Source organism: Tachysurus vachellii, chromosome 2 (genome assembly GCF_030014155.1).
Source record: "Tachysurus vachellii isolate PV-2020 chromosome 2, HZAU_Pvac_v1, whole genome shotgun sequence".
NCBI lineage: Eukaryota > Metazoa > Chordata > Actinopteri > Siluriformes > Bagridae > Tachysurus > Tachysurus vachellii.
The window spans coordinates 24363493-24387961 of NC_083461.1; the positions used below are offsets into that span (position 1 = coordinate 24363493).

The window sequence follows — 24469 nt, forward strand, 5'->3', positions numbered from 1 at the left end:
TATACACTATGTACTGTAAATAGTATAGTATTCAGTATCAGCCAGCGCATGTGTAACATTTGTATGTGGATTATATTTATCTCTACCTCAGTTTTTTCAGTCAGCTGCTGCTGGCTGCTGAGCATCGGGAATGTGTCAAGGTCCTGTAGAGTCTGTTCAGGCTCCACTGAAGCCTCGTTCAATGAAACATTTAAAAGAAACACAACCGGCTCCAGTTTATTTGTTATCTGCTCCTGTTGTGAAAAAAAAACATGGTTGGTTTAGGCAGAAGAACTCAGCCATCGAGCTGAAACCAACAACCTGAGGTGATCTTTGTCTGGTTCAATTAATTATTTTCATCAGTGGCTAATTGTGTAAGGCTGTCCAAGGAGCCTGGATTCTATCCCAAGGGCCAAACCATCAGAGTGCACAATGACACACATTTACACAATACAGATAATTTAAAGATCAGTCAGATCATGTCTTGGGACTGAAGGAAAGTGGAGTACCCAGAGGAAACCTCTGAAGAACATGGAGAAGGCACGACTCCTCAAAACTCCCAGCATTTGAGATGTGAGGTCATTACATCATATGAACTAGCATGCTGGAGAATGCTAGCATTAGCCTTTTAGTTATCCTTCCATTCAATAAGTAAGTTTGATATGTCTATGGTCTATTGAGATGTTTGAAACATTTTGGAAATGATCAACCTCCTCAACTTCCATGTACACATCAACATGTTCAACAAGTATGAATAAATTAGTAACTAGGCTATTGTTTCTAACCAATCAGATAACGTTAGAACACAAAAGCCACCTTATGTGTAGGTTTGTGTAAATATTTAACAACATTCTCTTACATTTATCCGAAGCTTGAGCTCCTGGCAGGTCGGAGAAGAGAAGGACAGGAGACCTGTGTACGTGCTTTTGCCGTTGATGAACTGCACTCTTGGACTGCGCCGGTTGCGGTCCGCCTCTACTGTGTATTTTACAGCTGAAAAGAAAATAAAGGTCTTACACTATATGGTCTTATCATTCAGAACAGTCAAATCCAAAGCATTGTCTGATTCCTTTTTACTTACTAATGCCCTTCTTAAAGTTGCGATTTCCGTTGCTCAGTGTGTAAGTAAAACACATCGTTGCTGTTATACTGCAAATACATAATCCAGGATACAGAATTATCAAACTTGCTGATAAAAAAAACCCCAAACGTTTAAACTTTAAAGTAGCATCCTTACCAAGTATCGATGCACTGGCTGGGATCCACAATATTTGGCTCTACTGTGAAGTTTCTGGATAAATGGATAACTGGACGTGCCCTAATATAAAACCATAATAAAATTTCTGGAACATTTATTCATACACACTTTACCACTAAAGCAGGTCGTAAACTTTTCATGACCAACCTCAGAAGTGCTATACGATCGTCGAGAGAGCCGACTAAGATATCAGGATATTTGTTGCCGTCCATATCCATGCCTCCGCTGAGGGAATAACCGAACGTCTGGAACCCACCAGAGCCCAAAGTCTTCCCTTCAATAACCTAAAAAAGAAAAGAGTTACACAAACTGAACAAGTCTACCTTATACTCCAGACTCTAGCTGGATAAAACATCATCCGCTCATTTACAGTACATTGAATGCAATTCACTTCTTATATGGAGCAAAACACTGCTTAACTTTACCTGACTGGGAACATTTGTTATTCCCTCTTTGCTTCCCATCCATATATAGACTTTTCCGGAATCATGGAATGGGGCTCCAACTGCAATATCTGACATGGCAAGAGATCAAGAGAGTGGGTATTCATGTACTTGGGTTACTCAGCCTCTAGGTGGTAGCAAATGTTCATTCATTCATCTTCTACCGCTTATCCGAACTACCTCGGGTCACGGGGAGCCTGTGCCTATCTCAGGCGTCATTGGGCATCAAGGCAGGATACACCCTGGACGGAGTGCCAACCCATCGCAGGGCAAGCAAATGTTCACGTTATTTATTTATTTATTTATTTATTAATCTATTCAATAATTTACTATTGAACTGCAAGAATGATTATATTCAGAAAACCTGCTGACAACATGAAGCTGAAACCACTGAGCATTTTGTTAAATAAACACAAACGCTAGCATATACAAGATCTACAGGCAACACTGCTACTTTGGGCAAAAGTATGTGGACACACGACCATCACATCCATATACACTGATCAGGCATATCATTATGATCTCCTTCCTAATATTGTGTTGGTCCCCATTTTGCTGCCAAAACAGCCCTTACCCACTGAGTCATGGACTCCACTAGACCCCTGAAGGTGTGCTGTGGTATCTGGCACCAAGATGTTAGCAGCAGATCCTTTAAGTCCTGTAAGTTGTGAGGTGGGGCACCCACAGATCGGACTTGTCCCACAGCCATCAGGGAATACTGTTTCCATTCAAGTGCATGTATATGGTCTGCAACAATGCTTAGGTAGGTGGTACCTGTCAAATTAACTAACCTTGGCCACTCATGAACCTGTTGCCGGTTGACCACTGTATTTTCCTTGGACCCCTTTTGACAGATACTGACCACTACAGACCAGGATCACCACACAAGAGCTGCAGTTTTGGAGATGCATTTTTCCTCAAGGGCAATCAACCTCAAGGACAAAATTTTCACTTGCTGCCTAATACATCCCACCCAATTACATGTGCTGTGAGTGACCGTCAGTGGTCATAATGTTATGCCTGATCGGTGTATATTTTTGGTTTAACAGCATTTATCAGATCCAGAGCAGCTTTACATTTATACCACTGAGGAGTGATGGTAATGGCAGCTTGGCATTGCTGGGATTTAAACTCACCACCAACTGCAGTCCAACCGAGCTACCACTCCACTGCCTTATACCTGCTTGTTCCAGTTTCTACTATAATAACTTCGACTCTCATAGGAAGGCCACTGGATATTAAAGTGTGGCTTGTTCATTCAGGTACAGGAATGTTTGGAAGTTAGAGAATCTGGAGGTCTGTGGTGTCCGTGGTGTGTTCAGTGGATCTTCAATTGTGTCTACAAGGAGCTAGCTTTGTACACGGGGGCATTGTCATGCTGGAGGTTCGAGTCTACATGTAGGATGTGGTAGCCTAGTGGTTGAACTACCAGTTGGAAGGTTGTGAGTCCCAGGTCCATCAAGGTGCCACTGGCGGGAGAGATAAAATCTAAGCCCCTCTAGATGATGGCGTCTGCCAAATGCTGTAACCCTGACCATTTTTTGCACATTGCATGCATTTGTTTACTGCATGATTCTGATATACACTGCACCTTGGAATCCATCCTGATTCACATCTCCTATAGCTGCCACAGCAAATCCAAACGCAGAACCCTTGGCACCTTTCAGGACGATGCTAGACTTGTTCTGGAACGATCCGTTTTCGTTGATAAAAACATACACGGCTCCACCTTGCTCTTTGTAGCGGTCAAAATAGAACGGCGCTCCCACGATCAGGTCGTTCCAGCTGTGGTGAACATGTGGCACAAAACATGACAAAGCCAAAGAGAAACATCGGTTAGCTTTTGTGTGTTGTTCTGTTTGTTCACTTGGAAATGTCACGTTTATGGTGAAAGGTGAGCAATCAGAGGAGGGATGAATACAAACAGACATTTTATAGTGACAAAGAACAAATGTGTGATAGCCTGGGAAAGACGTTACATGGTAAAAGACATTTTCTAATATGAATATTTAAATGTGATGTGAATCATGAACACTGTAAAAAGTGTATATTTGTAAATGTTCATTTATTGTGTGTAAAAATGTCAGCCAACCATTTATAGCAGATTTCTGTAAGCCTTGTGAAAAAAAACTTTTTGAATTTCAACTTTAATATTTTTTTTTTTAAGAAAATATAATTTAGAATTTTTAGAATTTCATTTTAACTTGGCTTATATTTTATAGGATGATTTTTTTTGTTAGTGTACTTTTGTTAGAAATTACAAAAATGACCTTAAAAAATGCTGAGATTTTTATTTTTAATTAGGGGGATTTAAAATTCCCATTAGAGTATTTTTTTTTAATTAATTAAATTTACATAGAAATGTAAAATACATATAAACTTAAAGAAACGATCTTGTATAAACATTCTGATCTGTATTGGTAATAGATGGTCAATAACTCAAGTTTTAAACATTTTATTTCTTCATAAAGAGACTGCAAGTCACAATCAAAAATTACAATTGTTATAATAATAATAATAATAATAATAATAATAATAATAATAATAATAAAATAAAATTACAGCAGACCTGCACCTTGTGCTCCTGCTGGACATTTATGTCTTGTCCTAAAAGACAATTCTTCAAGCAATCTTACAGAAATAAAAACCCCACAGGTGCCAAATATTTTGCTTTCTTTCTTTCCTATTTCTTTTTTTTAACAGTTCCTGTGTTAAAATTGTCTTAGGAAGCCCATAATAATGTCATTTAACTCATATTTTTTATTCACTAGACTTTTACGCCACCTCGAATGAAGAAAAGTCATCTAATATTTCTCATTATGAGAACAAATATAAGTCTGCTCTTTTCTGTTTTTCTGTCATTTTCTCTTCTCTAGAAATAATTGCTAAAAATGAGCAGAATAATTGTCAATACTTAATAAGACAATTCTACTTGCAATTATAAGTAATCATTTTGCAGAGTATGAACACTTAGAGTAAGAGAATCACTTGAAATCTTGAATATTTGATATTATATTTCATCTAGAATCCTAAAGACTGCATGTTTTCCTGAATCGAATTGTGTTTCTTTTTTTCCCACCTGCATGTAAAGGAGCATCACCCGGGTATCTGATTACAAACTGAACTGAGAAGTCTGACACTTGTTTCACAGTCTGTCTTGATCAAAGCATGAACTAGAAAAGCTAGCATACTTAACTAGCATGGTTTTAGGTGTCTTTAGGCAGAATGACTGCTTTTATTTTAGTTCAACTGGCTGCGTATACGGGGTCATCTTAAAAGAAAGAAAGACAGATGAGGCACCCGATGTTGTGAGGGTTTTCCATACAGATCGGAAAGATGCTTTAAGAAATATCTAATAAATCCGATCCTGATTGTTTCTAGAAACGGATTTGTTCATTTTCAAGGCATTTCAAGGGTTAGGTCAGTTTAAATCTGGAACAGAAGTGTTATCGTAATTGAGGAAGGTGGCCTACTCGTCATTGTTGAGATCCGTCACTGCGACACTGCTCCCAAAGTACGAGCCCACTTGCTCTCCTGGGATTATAAAGGCAGGCTCGAGGTTAGACTGGCCTTTCACCGCCAGCGTCACCGACCCCCTGGAGTCGTCTCTGGGAGCCCCTGTAACCACTGTGTATTCTTTCCTGCTTAACAGCTTTAAGTCTTCCGTCACCGAGTAACCTAAAATTCAAAATGACATCACTGACGTAATTCAAACAGTGAAATAGCGCAGTCCGGTGGAGTGACTGTAAATGGAGAACATCTGGACATACCCATGTAGCTGTTGCGCTTATTTAGAGAACCGAAGTCTTTTTCACTGTAATCCCAGGAGTTGTCCGGAGTCGTGTCTCTCCATGTAACATGCACGTTGCCTGGGAAAAGAAAGAGAAGCTTATTCACATGGCGTGCAGCAGCGTTCACCAGTCCTGCGGGTGTAGTTATCCGTGCAGCTCACCCTGCCATTCAAAACTCCCGGTGCAGCCGATGTAGACGTCGCTGTCCGTCATGCCTGCAGAAATGCCCATGTTACACATGCCCTCCAGCTCCATGTCGGTGTTGGGGTTGCACACTTCATACGGGTGATCCTGCCATAAGTCATTGCGGTCAAAGCTCAGGTCGTTCCCACGGACGAAGCACTTGCCCACCATCCGGCGCTGTTCCTCTCCTCCACCGTGCACTATTTTCACATAGCGGTGGCCACATGCCTGTGAGAAGAAAATATTCTTCAGATCCTAATAACTAATAACAGGATATGAGAACATAAAAATCAGACAGTTAGAAAGCGCTTTCTGTTTAAGTTAAAAGATTTATTTAAAACTGGAAGTTCAATTCAGGACTCTGCACTTTTTCTAGATCAATAATTAAACTGAAATGTTGTCCATATTAATACTGAAGGAAAGGTACTACAGAGGAAATACTGAATAACACACACACACACACACACACACACACACGCTAATTGTGTGCAGTCTAATTTAGTTGTGTGTAGTTTGCTGTAGTGTGTACTCGTGTATTTGTGTGTAGTCTGTTGTAGATCTACAGTATGTTGTCTTACGTAGTTGCGTGTAGTCTTGTGTAGTTGTATGTAGGCTTGTGTCGTTGTGTGTAGTCTTGTGTAGTTGTGTGCAGTCTGATTTAGGTGTGTGTTGTTTGCTGTATTTGTGTGTAGTCTTGTGTAGTTGTATGTAGGCTTGTATAGTTGTGTGTAGTCTTGTGTAGTTGTATATAGGCTTGAGTAGTTGTGTGTAGTCTGGTTTAGTTGTGTGTTGTTTGCTGTATTTGTGTGTAGTTGTATGTAGGCTTGTGTAGGTGTGTGTAGTCTTGTGTAGTTGTATGTAGGCTTGTTCAGTTTGTGTAGTTAGTCTAATTATGTGCAGTCTCCTGTAATTGTCTGTAATTGTGTGCAGTCTGACTTGAAGTTATTCTTTAACTGTCTTCTCTTTCAACGACACACACGTTCACTCCACAACAGCACTCGAGTGGGTTTCCAGAAGGTTTTACACAAACTCATGAGTCGACACCATCATGACTGCACGTTGCCATTACGGTAAAGACGAACGTGTTTCAAGAACAATTTAAAAAAAATCGCAAAAAAGTCAAATTATATATACAGTAGATTTGTTCTTTTGCACTGTTGCTTTTACAGTTTTTGCATAATTAAAATGATCTATAATTAAATAATACACACAAATACACACATTTCATAACATACAAATATGAGAACTTCCAGTTTCTGAGGAAACATCTACAGGAACTCTGCTAACACTGTGGCAAGTGACAAGAAACCTTTGCTAGCTCGTAAATTCTATTTTGTTACCAAGCAGTTGTCAGTTATGAATGATCAAAGCTTTGGAAACTTGACTGTGTCATTAAAGGTTCTTGTGATGAAGCTAAATTGTTATGACACACCTTCAATCTCCCAAAAAGAACATTCCTTAATTTCAAAGAGAGTACAGAAGGAAATGCACCGAATGAGACCAGTTTCTCTCGCACTAACGTTCATTCAATTATTTTTAGCAGCGATACAACAGAAAGAACTATACAATATGTTTCCACTGCACAGTGTGTTATAGATCCTCCTCCCTAAAGAAGCTACCTAATTATACAGGTATGCTGTATGTCCTAATGAACTGTCTTACCAATATTCGTCCACCAGGATGCTCTCTCTGACTGGCTACGGTCACGCCAAGCCACATGCCTTCTATCATTTCGGAGGAATCCGCTACAGAAGAGAAAAACATGATACATTATAATGATAACGATATTAATTGCATTCAAGGTATTTTTTAAATATTAAAAAATCATTTACTTAATGTTTGAAAAAAGTATGTGTGTATTTGTGTGTGTGTGTATGTATGTACAGTATTTGACAGAAGTAAGTACACCCCTCAAATCTTTGTAAATTTTATTCATATTTTTTCATGTGACAACACTGAAGAAATTACACTGTGCTACAACGTATAGTGGTGAGTGTTCAGCTTGTATAACAGAGTAAATTTGCTGTCCCATCAAAATAACTCAACACACAGCCATTAAGATGGTGTGTGTGTGGCAACCAGGTGAGGAGTAGAAAGACAAGTGTGTCTTGCCTCCAGTCAAGCATGGTGGTGGGAGTGTCATGGTCTGAGTGCTGCCGGAACTAGGGAGCTACAATTCACTGAGGGAACCATAAATATGATCCCCTCCCTTCAGAGATTGGGCCGCGGGGCAGTATTCAAACATGATAACGACCCCAAACACACCTCCAAGACGACCAATGCCTTGGTAAAGAAGCTGAGGGTAAAGGTGATGCACTGGCCAAGCATGTCTCCAGACCTAAACCCTATTGAGCATCTGTGGTAGCTCCTCAAATGGAAGGTGGAGGAGCACAAAGTCTCTAACCTCCACCAGCTCTGTTATGGAGGAGTGGAAGAGGACTCCAGCAACAGTCTGTGATGCTCTGGTGAACTTCATGACCAAGATAAGGCAGTGCTGGAAAATAATGATGGCCAGCCACACAAAATATTCAACTAAATTCAATTAATTTATTTGTATAGAACTTTTAACAATTCCCATTGTCTTAAGCAGCTTTACAGAAGTATGGAAATAGAAGAGAGAGAAAAAAGAAATAAACATATAATAGTAATAATAAGAGAAAATAAGGATAAAAAAGGGGGGCACGGTGGCTTAGTGGTTAGCACGTTCGCCTCACACCTCCAGGGTTGGGGTTTGATTCCCGCCTCCGCCTTGTGTGTGTGGAGTTTGCATGTTCTCCCCGTGCCTCGGGGGTTTCCTCCGGGTACTCCGGTTTTCTCCCCCAGTCCAAAGACATGCATGGTAGGTTGATTGTAATCTCTGGAAAATTGTCCGTAGTGTGTGATTGTGTGAGTGAATGAGAGTGTGTGTGTGCTCTGCGATGGGTTGGCACTCCGTCCAAGGTGTATCCTGCCTTGATGCCCGATGACGCCTGAGATAGGCACAGGCTCCCCGTGACCTGAGGTAGTTCGGATAAGCGGTAGAAGATGAATGAATGAATGAATGAAAGGATAAAAATAAATAAGTGAATATAATTCAATTAATGTTTAAAATGTATTTAAATATTAACTTAAAATTTAAAATACTAAGCAGGAGGACGTTAGTCAGCATCCACTGTCTAATGTCTTGCATACAATCTTCAATCTTATTAAGCTGGTGACTCACATCTGACTTATATGACTGAAACATATACAGTAGCTGTGTGTCATCAGCATAACAGTGAAAGAAAATACCATGTTTACGAATGATTGCACCAAGTGGTAGCATAAATAAGGAGAAAAGCAATGGGCCTAAAACAGAACCTTGCAGAACACCGAGCATTACCTTTGTTTGTTTAGAGTGGTCACCAATTAAATCTACGAACTGATAGCGATCCGTCAAATAAGACCCGATCCAGGAGAGGGCTGTCCCTTTAACACCAACATCATGTTCTAGCCTATCAAGTAAAATAACACGGTCAATGGTATCAAAAGCTGTACTAAGATCAAGTAATACTAGCAGAGACACAACTCTGATCAGAGGCCAAATATTGACACTTTGAGCAAAATTTGGACATTTTCACTTACTGGTGTACTCACTTTTGTGGCCCGCAGTTTAGACATTAATGGCTGTGTGTGAAGTTATTTTGATGGACAGCAAATTTACTCTGTTATACAAGCTGTACGCTAACTACTTTACATTGGAGCACAGTGTCATTTCTTCAGTGTTGTCACATGAAAAGATACAATAAAATATTTACAAAAATGTGAGGGGTGTAATCACTTCTGTCAGATACTGTATATGTTACTATATATATGTGTGTGTGTGTGTGTGTGTGTATGTGTGTATGTGCGTATGTGTGTGTGTTTCTGTGTATATGTGTTTATGTGTGTATTTGTGTGTGTTTCTGTGTATATATGTGTACTGTGTGTGTGTTTATGTGTGTTTCTGTGTGTGTTTGTGTGTGTGTGTGTGTGTGTGTGTGTGTGTGTGTGTGTGTGTGTGTGTGTGTGTGTGAGAAATCAACAGCAACATCAAACAAAATTAGAGGCTAAAAGACGCAGAATGTTTGTTCAAGAACGGCTGACGAGAATGCTTTGTACTTTGTCGGTCAAACAAGTTCAGTGTTTGCTGAGGTTTTACTGCCCTGAAAAACTGGGCTGATACATTTGTCATTGAACATAAACAGCCGACACGGGCACGGGCGAGGCACGCTGCTGCGGTATGGCGGTTATCTCAGTTGATCTGCATTTGGCACTTACTACAGAGCACAAACAGCAAATTCATAATTTGAAATGACAACACCTACTATAACAAACACCAAGGCATCCTTCACAGCATCATCACGCTGGGTGTAAAAGTTCATTGACAGTGTGTGCGAAAAAATATAGGCATCATTAAAGACTAGTGAAATGAAATCCACCCTTGTTGACCTGAACAAGGACAATCCTTTTGTTCTAAGAAGCAGAAATAAGCAGTAGAACTCGTTTCAGGTCCTGAATGTGTGTCACCAATCACCACACACCTGTGTGAGGGCGAGGGGGTAACTAATCTTCTGAACATAATACCCTGTGGTGAGACACTCAGGTGTTGTGACTTGTGTGTCCAAACTCGCTGAATATATATATATATATATATATATATATATATATATATATATATATATATAAAGCAGCTGAAATGAAATTCTTTGTGGAATTCTTTCTACTTTTATTATTCAGTCAGTTTGACTTATATCAAGTCAGTGATTTGGTTTGGAGTTAAAGTAAAAGTAAAAGTGCATCTAAAAATTCTAAAGTTAAATTAGAAAAGCAATCATTAATTATTTATAAAAGTGATAATATTTACGCAATTATTGAATTTAAAAATGAAAGTCAAAACCAGACCAACTAACTAACTAACTGTCTAAATAAATAAATATATTAATGATACATACACTCATTATTAATACACATATAATATTAAATAATATAAGAAAAATATTAGATTCATTTACAATTTAAGTGAAAAAAAGTATTAATAAATGTAAAGAATTCATAAATGAATGAATTAATTAATAATAAAAATGTTATAATATAAAATTATAAAAATTGTAGTAAAACAAATAAAAGATTTATAATGATAAATATGTCTAGATTCAAGATATTTGAACTCGTCACGTTTAGAAAAGTACAAGAAAGAGAGTAAAAATAAATCATTCGCTTGTGAAGCTTTCTGAGGATTAAAAAAGTCACTTCACAAATATTCAAAAGTATTAGAAATTTTTTTATGAGGTTTTGTCCTTTATTCAGTAAATAGTACAAATTTGTCTAATAATATTTCAACATTTATTTATTAACTTATTTATTGTTTTTATATTGCATTATATTTATTTTGTCTTTCATTTCATTATTCTTTTTTAGTTTATTATTTTACATTGTATATTATATTTTATAACATTTTTATTTATTTATAAAAAAAAAGGTAATTCATTATATTATGTTATATTATATATTATATTATATTAATATATATATATATATATATATATATATATATATATATATATATATATATATATATATATATATATATAGTAGATGAACACGTGCTTACTTGAGGTGATGAGGTCGACTCTGGTGCAGTCTGTCGGCTCTGTGGTGATGGGGCATGAGTAGATGGCTCCGGTCTCGTTTACCTTCAGCTGTGATAAAGCTTTCTCTTTGGGTGCTCCTGCTAGGAGTCTGCAAAAAAAGAACGAGTACAGAAACCGTTTTCAGACCTTCATTTGGTGCTGAATGCAGGTTTCTGAAATGCAGTCAGTCTGTCTTCAGTTACATCTGAGATTCACTTTCAGGAGGATATCAAGGTAAAAAGACAAAACTCATTATCTAAAAATATTACGTTCATTCTTACCTAAAAAATGTGTTTTTTTGAAAAAGTTAGTTAGTTAGTTAGTTAGATTCTATTCATACTGCACACGTATACTAATCAGTACAAAAGTACTAATCAGACTGTATCATAAGGTACTGAATCGAAAGCAGTAGGCATTGAATCGAATAGAGTACGCACTGACTCGAAAGCAGTAGGCACTGAATCGAATAGAGTAAGCACTGATTCGAAAGCAGTAGCCACTGAATTGAATAGAGTTAGCACTGAATCGATTAGAGTAAGCACTGAATAGAAAGCAGTAGGCACTGAATCGAATAGAGTAAGCACTGAATCGAAAGCAGTAGGCAATGAATCGAATAGAGTTAGCACTGAATCGATTAGAGTAAGCACTGAATCGAAAGCAGTAGGCACTGAATCGAATAGAGTAAGCACTGAATCGAAGGCAGTAGGTACTGAATTGAATGGAGTAAGCACTGAATGAAGTACAATAGGTATTGAATCAAATGCACTAAAAACTGAATCAAATGCAGCTGGTATTGAATCGCATATAGTAGGTACTGAATCGAATGCAGTAAGAACTGAATCAAATGCAGAAGGCACTGAATCAATTGCAGTAAAAACTGAATCAAATGCAGTAGGAACTGAATCAAATGCTGTAAGAACTGAATCAAATGCATTAAGCACGGAATTAAATGCTGTAAGTACGAAATCAAATACAGAAGGTACTGATTCAGATGCAGTAAGCATTGAATCAAATGCAGTAAGTACTGACACAGTAGGTGACTGCGGATGCACGCATGGCTTCTGTATGTTTCTTCTGTTGTTGTTGTGCACGTGTGGATATCGTAGAAAATGTTTACTATTAGTACAAGGTCTAAGCCTAAGTGCTCTTGATTAAGATGCGGCTTACACAAGTAGCTAATTCACTAAAATTAAACTTGTGAATTTTTGCAAGAGCTGGATGTTAACCTTTATGGTTAATATTTGGAAAAGGTGATATGATTAATGTAGGAAGGTAAAGACATCTGACTTATAGGTGGAAGGCTGTGAGATTCAATCCCAGCACTATCAAACAGCCTTGTGCTGACCAGTGACAGTGTAACCCTGTAAAGACCCAATAAAACATCAAAATAAAATTCCACATCAAAAACGACTCATTTGCATTGACTTGAAGTGTCGCTGCTGCCTACTGTGTTGCGTTATGCTTTAATACGTGTGTGTGTGTGTGTGTCTGTGTGTGTTCAACCATATAAAATTTACTCTCAACTCAAAATTCAATTTCAAATTATCTGATTGATTGGATCCTAATTCACATTTCTTACACTTCTTATGAACTGAAATTCCTGATTTCGGATTCCAGCTCCACAGAAACGCACCAAACCCTACACCACTCAACGCTGTGAGGGAAGACAGAAGACACTAAAGCACGTTTGTCCTCAGAGGAAGGGGAGGGATCAAGCAGCCGGAGAGAAAAGTTGAGTTCAGGCCTGAGTGAGGAGGAGGAGGAGGGAAGGACTGATAAAGTGTTTCTGGGTTTTTTCAAACCATGAAAAGTGGCTAAGACACTGAATTCTGTCATCCTGGGACACATCCTGAGACTCTGCTAAAATATTTATGCTCGGCGTGTATTTATAAGTGAAAAAAAAGAAACGTGTATATAATAAAATAAGACAAACTGGACCTATTTAAATAGATGGAACTCTTTTATAAAACAAAATTTTTAAAATCTTTTATAAATCAAATGTCAACAATTCCTAACTAAACCTAACATGTCATTCAGCTGCTGTGTTTCTTCTTTTATTATTCCCATACCTTCAGCCCATCTGCTGCATTGACCGAAAAGTATTTGCCCTCGGTCTGTGAAATTTCTTTGCCCGAGTGATGTCATGAAAGAGTAGCTGTGCTGGATGTGTATCTCAGGGCTGAGCAATCTTTAACCAGGTGTTAAAGCTGCGAATAAAAGCTCGGAGGAGTTGGGACTTGCTCACAAGTTGTAAAAGTGAACTCCATGACTAAGTGATAAAAAAAAAAACAAAAAAAAAAAAAAAAAAACCTTTGGCGATGAGCCAGTGTTTGATCTGGAAACAAAAATGTAGGACATTCAGAAAAAAAATCCAACTGATCATACAGAACTCATCCCAATCAATAAGTCAAGCAAAGTTGTCCTTAAAAGTATTCTGTAGTAAGAAAATTTTTGTGTATAAAATTTGGCCCACTTTTATTAATTCATTAATTATTTTAATTTAGTTAATTAGATATTTTCAGTATTTTTTCAGTATCTTTTCTCTTTCCTACCTGTATATATTTTTGGAAAATTTTATTGGTAGTTGGCTTCGCGAAAAACACGTCACTTTGTGTCGTACTGAATGTTTTTGTACGTAAAAGAAAATCTGAATCGTCTTTAAAGGTGGGAAACTGAGTCGGCCCAACAAACAAAATAAACGTGTAGCCAATGAGCAGAAAGGGGCGTGTCTTGTCAATATGCGGCGGAGAGAGTGTTCAGTGCGCATGTGTGACATTAGCAGAAAGCGATTGAAAACTGACATGGCGGATACCTGCCGTTACCTCTGCCTCGGGTTCTAGGTGTTGAACGTCGTCTTCAGCGTGAAATTGAGCTAAACCTTTCACGGTACAACTCACAGTACTACAAAAACACATTTGTATTACCATATTATTACTCATTGTGTTAATTTATTGATAAATATATAACCTCAGCCAGCTGCCCCAACAGGTTCCGCCATAATAGTTGCCTGGGTTACGTATGTATGTGTGGGGCGAAGCTATCAAAACAGGGGTGACACCCATTTGGATTAGGGGCGTGTTTGTTTTGGTGATTTCAAATGTCAACATTGACTTTCAAACATCTTTAATCTGAAAACAAGAGAGAAAGAAAGTATCCCGTTTGAAGTAAACTTGTCATCAAATTATTAATTTATATAATATAATAATAATTAATTAACTAAATCACAGAGAGAGTCTTATTTATTTAATTTTTTTGGCAGAGAAACAGTACAATGGAAGAAAAAAACATGACAAGTTTGTACCACTTGCAGTGAGCAAAGCTTCAATAAGTGCAGCTACAAACTGCTCGCAGATTCTGGAAAAACATTTCAATGTGCTTTTAGTGAAAATCTGCAGCTGATAAGTAGATAAGTTATGCTGGTGTACGCACTAGTCTGAAAGCCTGAAGTCAATATTTAAAAAAGATAAGCCTGATCTCCTTCACTTATTAGCCTTGAGAACTTCTTTAACATGACAACGCTATTTTATTGTGTTTTTTATTATACGATTTTCCACAGGTGAGAGCCATGCTTACCATTAGTCACTAACGCTCAGCCTTGAATTAAACCCTGACTTGCTCTCCCACTCACATCTGCCAGAAGAGGGATGAGTTCATCTCGCCTGGCTCAGTCTGGCACCGTTCTCCATGATGCAAATGTTTATATTCACCTGGCTGCACTGAACAGATGAGAAGGTGGAAGAGCTCCAGAAGTGGCCCATTGGCCGTAAGCTAAAGAGCCGTATATGTCCGTACTGTAGAAATCTGACTTCTCAGCATCTCAGCGAGAATCAAATGGATCGATAGGTCTAAAAGTCAGTGATAAAGCGATAAAGTGGATCTATATGTTACCATCAAAGGTCTGGAACTTGATTTTAAAAAAAAAACAGCATTTCTGAGATGTGGGAATCTTTGGTCTTGGGAAAAAGCTTCACAGCATATAACATGAGAGAGAGAGACAGAGAGAGCGAGAGGGAGAGAGAGAGAGAGAGAGAGAGAGAGAGAGAGACAGAGAGACAGAGAAAGAGAGACAGAGAGAGAGAGAGACAGAGAGAGAGAGAGAGAGAGAGAGAGAGAGAGAGAGAGAGAGAGAGAGAGAGAGAGAGAGAGAGAGAGAGAGGTGAAGAGACAAGTTACACTAAAACCTACAGAAAGCCTCATTGTTGCCTTCAGGATGTAGCTGTTTTCATTTGTAATACTTTAGTCTACTTTAATCTAGAGTCTCATATGTTTATCTTTCCAAGATGTGCTGATAACTCAGTTTACTGTATAGGAAGCATGTAGTAGACGTGCATGAAAATCCATCCATCCATCCATCCATCCATCCATCCATCCATCCATTATTTTCTGTAGCGTTACCCTACACAGGGTCACAAGGGAGACTGGAATCAATACTGAGGGATTACAGGGCACATGACACAAGGCACAATCATACACTTATTCCTTTACACTCTATGGACTATATAGTAATATCAATCAGTCCACAGCACATGTCTTTGGCCTGGGGAAGAAACAGGAGTGCACAGAGGAAACCCCACCAAAGCACAGGGAGAACATACAAAGTCCACCACATGAGGTAGGAATCAATCCCTCAACCCCAGGGATGTAAAACAAACAAACAAACAAATAAAGCACTGCCGCTGGAGACTCCTTCCATCAATGATAAATAAACTTCTTCATCCAGAAAACCTTTACCATATCACCGATTCTGCATGAATATTGGTGTATTAATATCTCCTACACACTGCAAGCCCTGATTAATTTAATCCTTATTAAAAACGAATCGTCTTCTGCCCGATCAGATTTGAGAATTCAACAACGCTGATGTGGGAGAATCCATTTATTTTCTTTTAACAGAGTAAAAATGTAACAGCAGGATACAGCTTGGGCTTTGGACATACAGTACTGGAAGCAGCATGTGTCTTAGAAACAGGAAACCTGGAGGCAAAACACGGTGTAATGCTGTAATGCTGTGACGAATCGAGCCATGGTTCTGATCTGCTAATCCAAACGCAGAGGATTTATTAAGACGGAGGTCGAGAAACACTGCATCTGTTTGTAAGGAAAACAGCTGCATATGGAAGTGTGGGGTTATGTAGTGTAGTGAAGGAAAGTATGTGTTGTGTTAGTTGTGAAGGTCTACTGTAGGTTGTTTCGCTTCGTACTCTTTGTTCCACAGAGATTTCTTCAGGTACTCTGATCTAGAGCGCACGTGTCAGACACAAGTATATTAACATCTTAACTTAACACAGTGTGTGAAAAGAAATCACTGTAAAGGGTAGTGAAAGCCATCCAAAGCATCGTCCTGCTATCGAGTCTCTTCACCACAGTAGATGTCTGCACAGAGCTCATCAAGGATTCCTTCCACCAATTCACAAACTGTTCAAACTCCTTCCATCCAGGAAGAGAAACATCAGGAACATGCGGACAAGAACCAGCAGGTTTAGAGACAGTTTTTTTCCCCATAACCATAAACTTTTAATTGTATATAACTGTACATTCATTGCTTATCCTAGTTTACATCTGTTTATGTATCTTATCTGTACATACACTGTATATTTTTTGGTTACTCTTGTATCTACAATGTACACCGTCTCCACAACTCTCTGATCTCCTCCTCGGTCAGGGCTCACAACCTTGTAGTAACCATGGACAAATTAACTGTCCTTTTCCTCGCACGTTGCTAATGTGACTCGGTGATGTCGGTTTCTTCTCTACAACATCAGAAGGATTCAGCCATTTTTGTCCACACAGGTTGCACAGGTACTTGTTCAGTCTCTTGTCATTTCAAGACTGGACTCCTGTAACTCACTGCTGTCAGGTCTACATATGAACACAATTCGTCATCTTCAGATGATCCAGAATGCAGCTGTGTGACTTGTTTTCAAACTGCCTAAGTTCTCCACACCACCACGCTGCTGCTGCGCTCCTCTAATGGCTTCCTGTAGCACATCAGATTTTAAACACTGATACTTGTCTACTGACCAGCTCCCTCTGACCTCAAAGCTCTTATCACTCCTCACACTGCACCTCGCACCCTCAGACCTACCAGCACTGCTCTACTGGTCCCACCATCTATGAGGGTAAAAGGGAGATCGATCGATCTATCTACAGTATCTATCTATCTATCTATCTATCTATCTATCTATGTATCTATCTATCTATCTATCTATCTATTTGGGTTCTAAACAACACATTCATCCACAACAGTCTTGTAAAAGAACTCAACACTATTTACCAGTTGCTCATCTATTTCACTGGGGAGTAAAAAAAAGCCTGATTGGCTGGAGTTCTTGGCAGAGGGACAGAGTTTGGAGCTTCCCACGCTCAGACCCTCTTACCATGCTGCAAATAAATACTCACAGGGACCAGCATATAAATGATGTTTGAGAAAAATCCAGAGCTGATGGGCTCTACATTCAAGTCACATTTTTTGTTGAAATTCTAGTTTCCAAAGCACTCAGATCTTTACATCTGTCATTACTTCCTTCAGTCATATTCGAATATCATGTAGATTAGCTCATGAATCCATATTCAACAGTTTGGCTATGTTTTCTTCAAAGGACTGGATAGGTCTGGAAGTTCTAAAAAATTCATACATACATTGGTCCAAAAAAGTATGCAATATGCTTTAATTAATCTCAATATTTCATTATTGTAGCTCAGTAATGTTGGACTTCTGATCAAAAGGTTGTGAGTTCGAATCCTAGGTCCACCAAGCTGCAACTGCTGGGCCCATGAGCAAGGCCCTTAACCCTGAGTTGTATAAAATAAGGGTGTCCAGCAAATATAAAGTTTCAGGGCAGGTCCTATTATTAGATAGTGTATCATCACTAAGAGAGAACCCAGATCTGGGAAAGCTCTAGAACCTTCTGGAACCAGTCTGAGGAGCTGAGGAGGACAGGAAACCACCACGGGGCTGAGAGAAAACAGATGAGATAGTAAGGCGTCCTGGACATGCACTGAGAGGATTAGAAAAGAAAGAAAAAAAAGTCTAGCGTATTGAATTTTCTAATAGAATCAGGGAGCAAAGTCCTGAATCTAATCAGTAGTCAGTAAATGGGAAAATTATGTACAATTACTAGTCTGTAAAGAGGAGCAGGAATCTGATTATAGCGCTGACTCTGTGACGTTATGTCATATTGATTGTGAGTTATCAAAGAGAAAAGTCTGTTTTTTTTTCCTCTCGCTAGATTTATCTTAAAGTCTGGATTGTGTGTTATGTCGAATATTTTTCTAGTAGGATTCAGAATTTTTTTTGTGTCTCCTAGTAAAGAAAGAAACAGGTGGATATTTCACCATATATATTAATACATATTTTATTTGTTAATAATAATCGTGTTTTCTTAACATCTTTATATTTAGGCTTCAGTTATGTGAGCTGTAAACATGTTATGCTAATGTTCATGCTGATGTGGAAAATTAATCTATTCTGCCTGTTAGTAAGGAAAGAAATGAGTTTTCAGTGCATTTAAACATGCGGTCTATATGATGTATGTATTAGTGAGCTGGGTTTAATGTTGGAACAGCACAGAAAACATTATGCAAATGAGAAATGAATAATTAAATTTAAATGAGGCATCTGATGGATTTGCATTTGTACATTAGAGTTAACATTGTCAAATATTGCAAGAATTGTGTCCTAAATAATGTGCACACACAAATACACACACACACACAAATACACACAAATACACACAAACACACAAATACACAAATGAACACACACAAACACAGAAGCACACACAAATACACAGACACACACAAATACACACACAAACACACACAAATACACACACGCAAACACACATACACACACATGAACACACATACACACAAATACACACACGAACACACAAACACAGAAGCATACACACATGAACACAAATGCATACACACATACACACATGAACACGAATGCACACACACATACACAGATGAACACGAACGCACACACGCATGCATACATAAACACGCATATACACATGAACAAAAATTCCGCACACAAACACACCCATACACACATGAACAGAAACACACACACATACGAACACAAAAACATACACATACAAACACGCCACAAACACACACTCACGCATACACACATGAACACGAACGCACACACATATTCATTTCAATTGTACACACACTCATACGTATACACACACAAATACACTCATACATGTGAATACAAAAGCATACACACATGAAAAAAATGCACGCACACACATTAACACAAACACACACAAACACGCATGCACCCACAAACAACGATCCTATCTGAGGAACCTAGAAAGACGCACTAACGATAAACACCAGTCATTTCATCACAAGCTGTTTTGCGTCATTCTCCATCCATTTCTCTTCAACACACTCTAAAACACTGGGGCACAGTTACTGAACCCACAGGACATGGTGCATGTTTAATTCCTCTTCTTTCTATTAGAACATGTTTGTAACCCCCACATGGCAGAGTTAAGGTGAGCTCTTCATTAGAACGTGATTAGTACCTACCTTAATTCAGCATTATTTGTAATATTTATGTAAGTACTACTCCAGGTATTAAATAGTGTTTGGTTATTGATGTATTGAGTAAAATTAGGAGTCTTGAGTACAATTTCATTTGAAAGGTGTTATTGAAGAGGTGTTTGATCAAGTGGATGGTGATCAGGGGTGAGTGTAACAGGCCTTCACATGTCACAAGAATGACAAGAATGCATTGTGAAAAACTTGGGTCTTCACTGTAAAGTCTGGTCTCCACCACACGGATTTGTGGAAGCGTCACCTGCCTCCATTTATTAAGCAAGTATTTATACAGTATGTATTTTCAGAATGTACTCACCCACAAACACACACACATATATGCACACACTCAAACACACACCCAAACAAACACATACACACACACACACACACATGCACATTCATAAACACACACAAACACATATACACACACTTACACAAAATACACATATGCACACACACTCACACACACAAACTTGCATACACAGACACACACACACATGAACACAAATGCAGGCACACACATGAACACAAATGCGCACACAAACACACAAACACGCATACACATATGAACACAAAATGCATGTATGCACACACACATGAACACAAATGCGCACACAAACACACAAACACGCGTACACATATGAACACAAAATGCATGTATGCACACACACATGAACACAAACGCACACACACACAAACACAGACCTGATTACACTGCCATAGTTACACTTACTACAGAGCCTCTAAAAAATCTGTAAACCTCTCCCGTATTTCATGACCTGGAAAAGGAACCGATGTGAATATAGTGTATTAGATGTTACCAAGGTGTGTGTATGAAGAAGGAGGGAAACCCATACACAACACGTCATGCTCCAATAACAGCTTTTTACAAAGTGTGTTTTGTTCCTTAGACACCACAGCGATTTTTACAAATTTTAATTAGAATTTATTTATGTTATACTTTTTATAGTTACAGTATATTTAATGATATGGAACATCCACTAGACAACTTAGCTCCCATTATCACTTACATTATATATGAAAACTATAAACAGCTGATGCCTCACTATTTATTTATTTATTTATTTATTTCTCTCTCTTTCTCTCAATGTATTTAAGTCAAAAAATCCCTCCATCCTTTAAAATTTCCCCTGAGCGAAACCTTACTTGCTGTGATGTTCAATCAAAATCTCTTACCAGAAAACAAAATGAACACTTACAGTTGTTTCGTTGTTAAATAACAAGACTTTTTTATAATCAGTTCATTATTAGTCTGAGATTATGCTGAATGTCCGGCCTTAAAGGTCCTCCTGAGATTTGCTAACAATGTTAGAAATGCTAACATTCAATTCAATTAAATTTATTTGTATTGCGCTTTTAACTTTCGACATTTGTCACAAAGCAGCTTTAAAGAAGTACAGAAACAATAAAAAAAATTTAGAGTTTAAAGTTTAAAATGAAGTTACTATTGATCTCTAACTATTCTAATGATCAAGCCTGAGGTGACGGTGTTTTTATGTAGTAACTGATTTTATATATTAACTGAAATCTTAACTCCACAGATTGGGCATGTTAGAGAACCCTAGCCCTGTTCCATTCATGTTATCACATACAAAAACACATTAAAAAAAATTCAAGCAGTTTTCCAGAAAGTTTTTAATTTTGAAAAAAAAAATCAAGCAATTTCTGACAACAACCCCCCCCCCCCCCCCCCCCCCAAAAAAAAAAAAAAAAAAAAAAAAAAAAAACCTCCCTAACTGGACATTTTAGGATAAGAATATTAATATTAATCTATAGCAAACTATACTATAAATCTCTTTAAATTCAACAAAATTAATAAAACAACAGCGTTTCTTTATTGGTGATATTGTTTTATTAGATTATTTTAGATTTTTGTATGAATTTAATTTAAGTGATGGATGTCGTTGTTCTGCTTTCTCCAAGCAGATCCATTCTTTCCCACGAGACTATTTTCGACATCCATGTAAACATCTATCATCAATCTTTTTCTCCAGACAAACTAAACTACCTTTCTGAGTGGCACCAGCAGCCATTAGTGAGAGAGCTGCAGAGAGAAAAAAACATGCATCATTCAATTAACAGCCATAAAAATCATCAACAACAAAAAGAGCTACAGCGAGACTACAGGCAACAGCTGAAATTATTCCTGACTGCTGGATCTGCAGGTATGAAGCCTTTCATCCACTGTGAAAAGAGCAATGCTTAAGATGATGGATCATCAATGCATCAAAAAGAAAAAGAACAAAAAACCCATCTCTCATCACTACAGACAATTTAGTGATGCTAGTCAGCCAACAGCACATGTCTTTGGATCTGGGAGAGGAAAGGAGAGCACCCACAAGGAGAACATGCAAACTCCAAGCACACAAGACCACCGACTTCCCTCCCACCCACCCCCAACATCACATGAGGTGGAAGCTAAGCGTGCTAACTAGTAAGCCAAAATGCCAGAATCAGCTTTAAGGCAACGTACTATGGGTTTTTCTACGTATGAGGAATTCGCCCTGCTTGCAGTGGTGCATAGAATAGAATTGAATACAATACAATAGAACTGAAATTGAAGAATTTTAAGCAAGAAGAAATATAAACTGTACTGTATAATAATGCAGTATAATGTTGAACCAGTGCAAACATTAAATTCCACATTCAGTGCAGACGGAAAACATGAACTGTACATTAATTGTTCATTATTGGACCAGTGCTAGGCTCGCAGTTTGCTCGAATGCTCACAGAAATCTATTTATTTTGATAAATGATGGAAAACAAAAGACATCGTGGACCCTATTGAATGCCACATGACCCAATAGTCCACCGCTGTTTGCTCTTTGATTTCATACGCATTCTCTGTGTACCTAAAGGAAGTCTGTCAGTTGAAGATCTTTGGTTCTAATCCCCTAATCTTTACACGAGTGTGAAATCGGGGCTGCATGTTGAGAAAGGCCAGACAGTCCTCCTCTGGCTCCTTACTCTTCCCCCCTATAAGTTATAAACGGCTGAATTTACAGCCAGCTCCATGTTTATGTAACTAATCCACAAGGATCCGCTTAGTAACACATCTCCTACAGGTGGGATTTCTTTGGCCTTGTACTTTGGCCATGTGGTCTTTTCATGTGTTTTATGTGTCGGGATTCTATGTGGGAAAAAAATTATCATTCAATACAGATTTGTGCTAGAAAACTTAGTAAAACTATTAAGCCCCTGGTTTTCTTAAGCCCGAGTCTCGTTCTCTCTCTAACAACGACGCATGCGCTCTATCGGGGTCACGAGTTTTGTTGGTGTTTGGATGTGAGCTGATTTGTATAATGACACACAACACAGTTCTGAGTCTGACTGAGGATCAAATCTTATCAGTCATCATACAATCCAGATACAAGACCAAGGTGTAAACAGGGCATTTAAAAAAACTCCCTGATTAACGGAGGCCACGACCTCACAAAGAATACTAAAATAGAGGTTCTTTAAAGATAGACATAAAGTAAAACACAGATTCATCTAACAAACTATTTAAATATATTTTCGAGTTCTAATCGTTTTCGGTCGTATCGTGTTGTTGCGTAGCGATAGCGTCATGCTGACAAAACATTATTGTTTATGTGGGAAGGACACGCCTGGGTCATCTCATTCATATCCTTCACTACTCGATGAAAGACAGTTCCGCTGTATCATGCTGAAAAAATAAGATTGAAAAAGAACACCAGACGTATCCTAAAGTACACGGTGAGTCCCAAGACGTCTGTATCTCGTCACGTCTGGGTTTTTTTTTATCTGCTGGCTAATCTGCCAGAGACGAGCAGGAAAGTGGGGTTCCCTGCTGAGTTTAGGGTGAAGACATTGTAATAATCCCAGCAGGCATCTTTTCATGTAAAAAACATCTCAAGGTTCAGCTCGGGTGGATTTAATCATGTCACGTCATCAAGTTCTGACATTTATATTCCAAGCACTGATTTATAGCAGGGTCGAAGAGTTTAATTCTGCATGAAGAAAGACATCCAACAATCTCTGTCCACATACACTCCAACAACAAGCTAGCAATACGTATCTGTGTGTGTGTGTGTGTGTGTTTATGAAATTAAATGAACCTAGCATTAGCTGAAGTGCTCTAATGAATGGAAAGGTTACGGATAGCAAACACATACGATGGATAAATTGTGGGTTCATGCTGTGTGAATTTCAGCCTGGTTTTGCTATCACAGATAAAAGTGTTTATATGTAGTTCGCTAAAGGAAGGATTGTCGGAATGTCGGAATCGAAAAAAGTTGACGAATGACTACAAATGACTGAGATTAACATGTGTTAATGCTGATGTTCCTTTTTTTAATCCTAAACTCAAAACACCCTCGTGGCTCTGTGTGATAAGACCAGAAAGCGAACGAGCAGCTAGTGATTCATGATGACTGGATAAAAGCATCGCTTATCATTTATTTATGAGACTAGAGTGAATAAATAGAGTGTAAAAGAGCTGTAGGTGAGATAACATTCCTCTTACAGCAGACAAATGAAATAGCATCGTTTTCATTATCATTCGGAATAAATACATTAAGATGTACGTTGAGGTCAAGGCCACCATCTGACCCATGCATCCAAAATTCCCATCAAAATTAC

At 38.3% G+C, this 24469-nt stretch overlaps 1 protein-coding gene across 1 annotated transcript in view; it reads right to left on the reverse strand.

The window, feature by feature from the left end:
• Positions 1 to 24469, reverse strand: part of itga3b (integrin, alpha 3b) — a 36866-nt gene that overhangs the window by 8492 nt on the left and 3905 nt on the right. Inside the window, exons 2-13 of the mRNA XM_060863960.1 lie at positions 11266 to 11393; positions 7317 to 7399; positions 5633 to 5882; positions 5451 to 5549; positions 5154 to 5358; positions 3272 to 3465; positions 1663 to 1751; positions 1385 to 1521; positions 1217 to 1297; positions 1061 to 1128; positions 839 to 972; positions 87 to 233 (exon numbers count right to left, since the gene is read on the reverse strand). Coding sequence (XP_060719943.1) covers positions 87 to 233; positions 839 to 972; positions 1061 to 1128; positions 1217 to 1297; positions 1385 to 1521; positions 1663 to 1751; positions 3272 to 3465; positions 5154 to 5358; positions 5451 to 5549; positions 5633 to 5882; positions 7317 to 7399; positions 11266 to 11393 — 1615 coding nt within the window. The remainder of the gene's footprint in view (positions 1 to 86; positions 234 to 838; positions 973 to 1060; positions 1129 to 1216; positions 1298 to 1384; positions 1522 to 1662; positions 1752 to 3271; positions 3466 to 5153; positions 5359 to 5450; positions 5550 to 5632; positions 5883 to 7316; positions 7400 to 11265; positions 11394 to 24469) is intronic.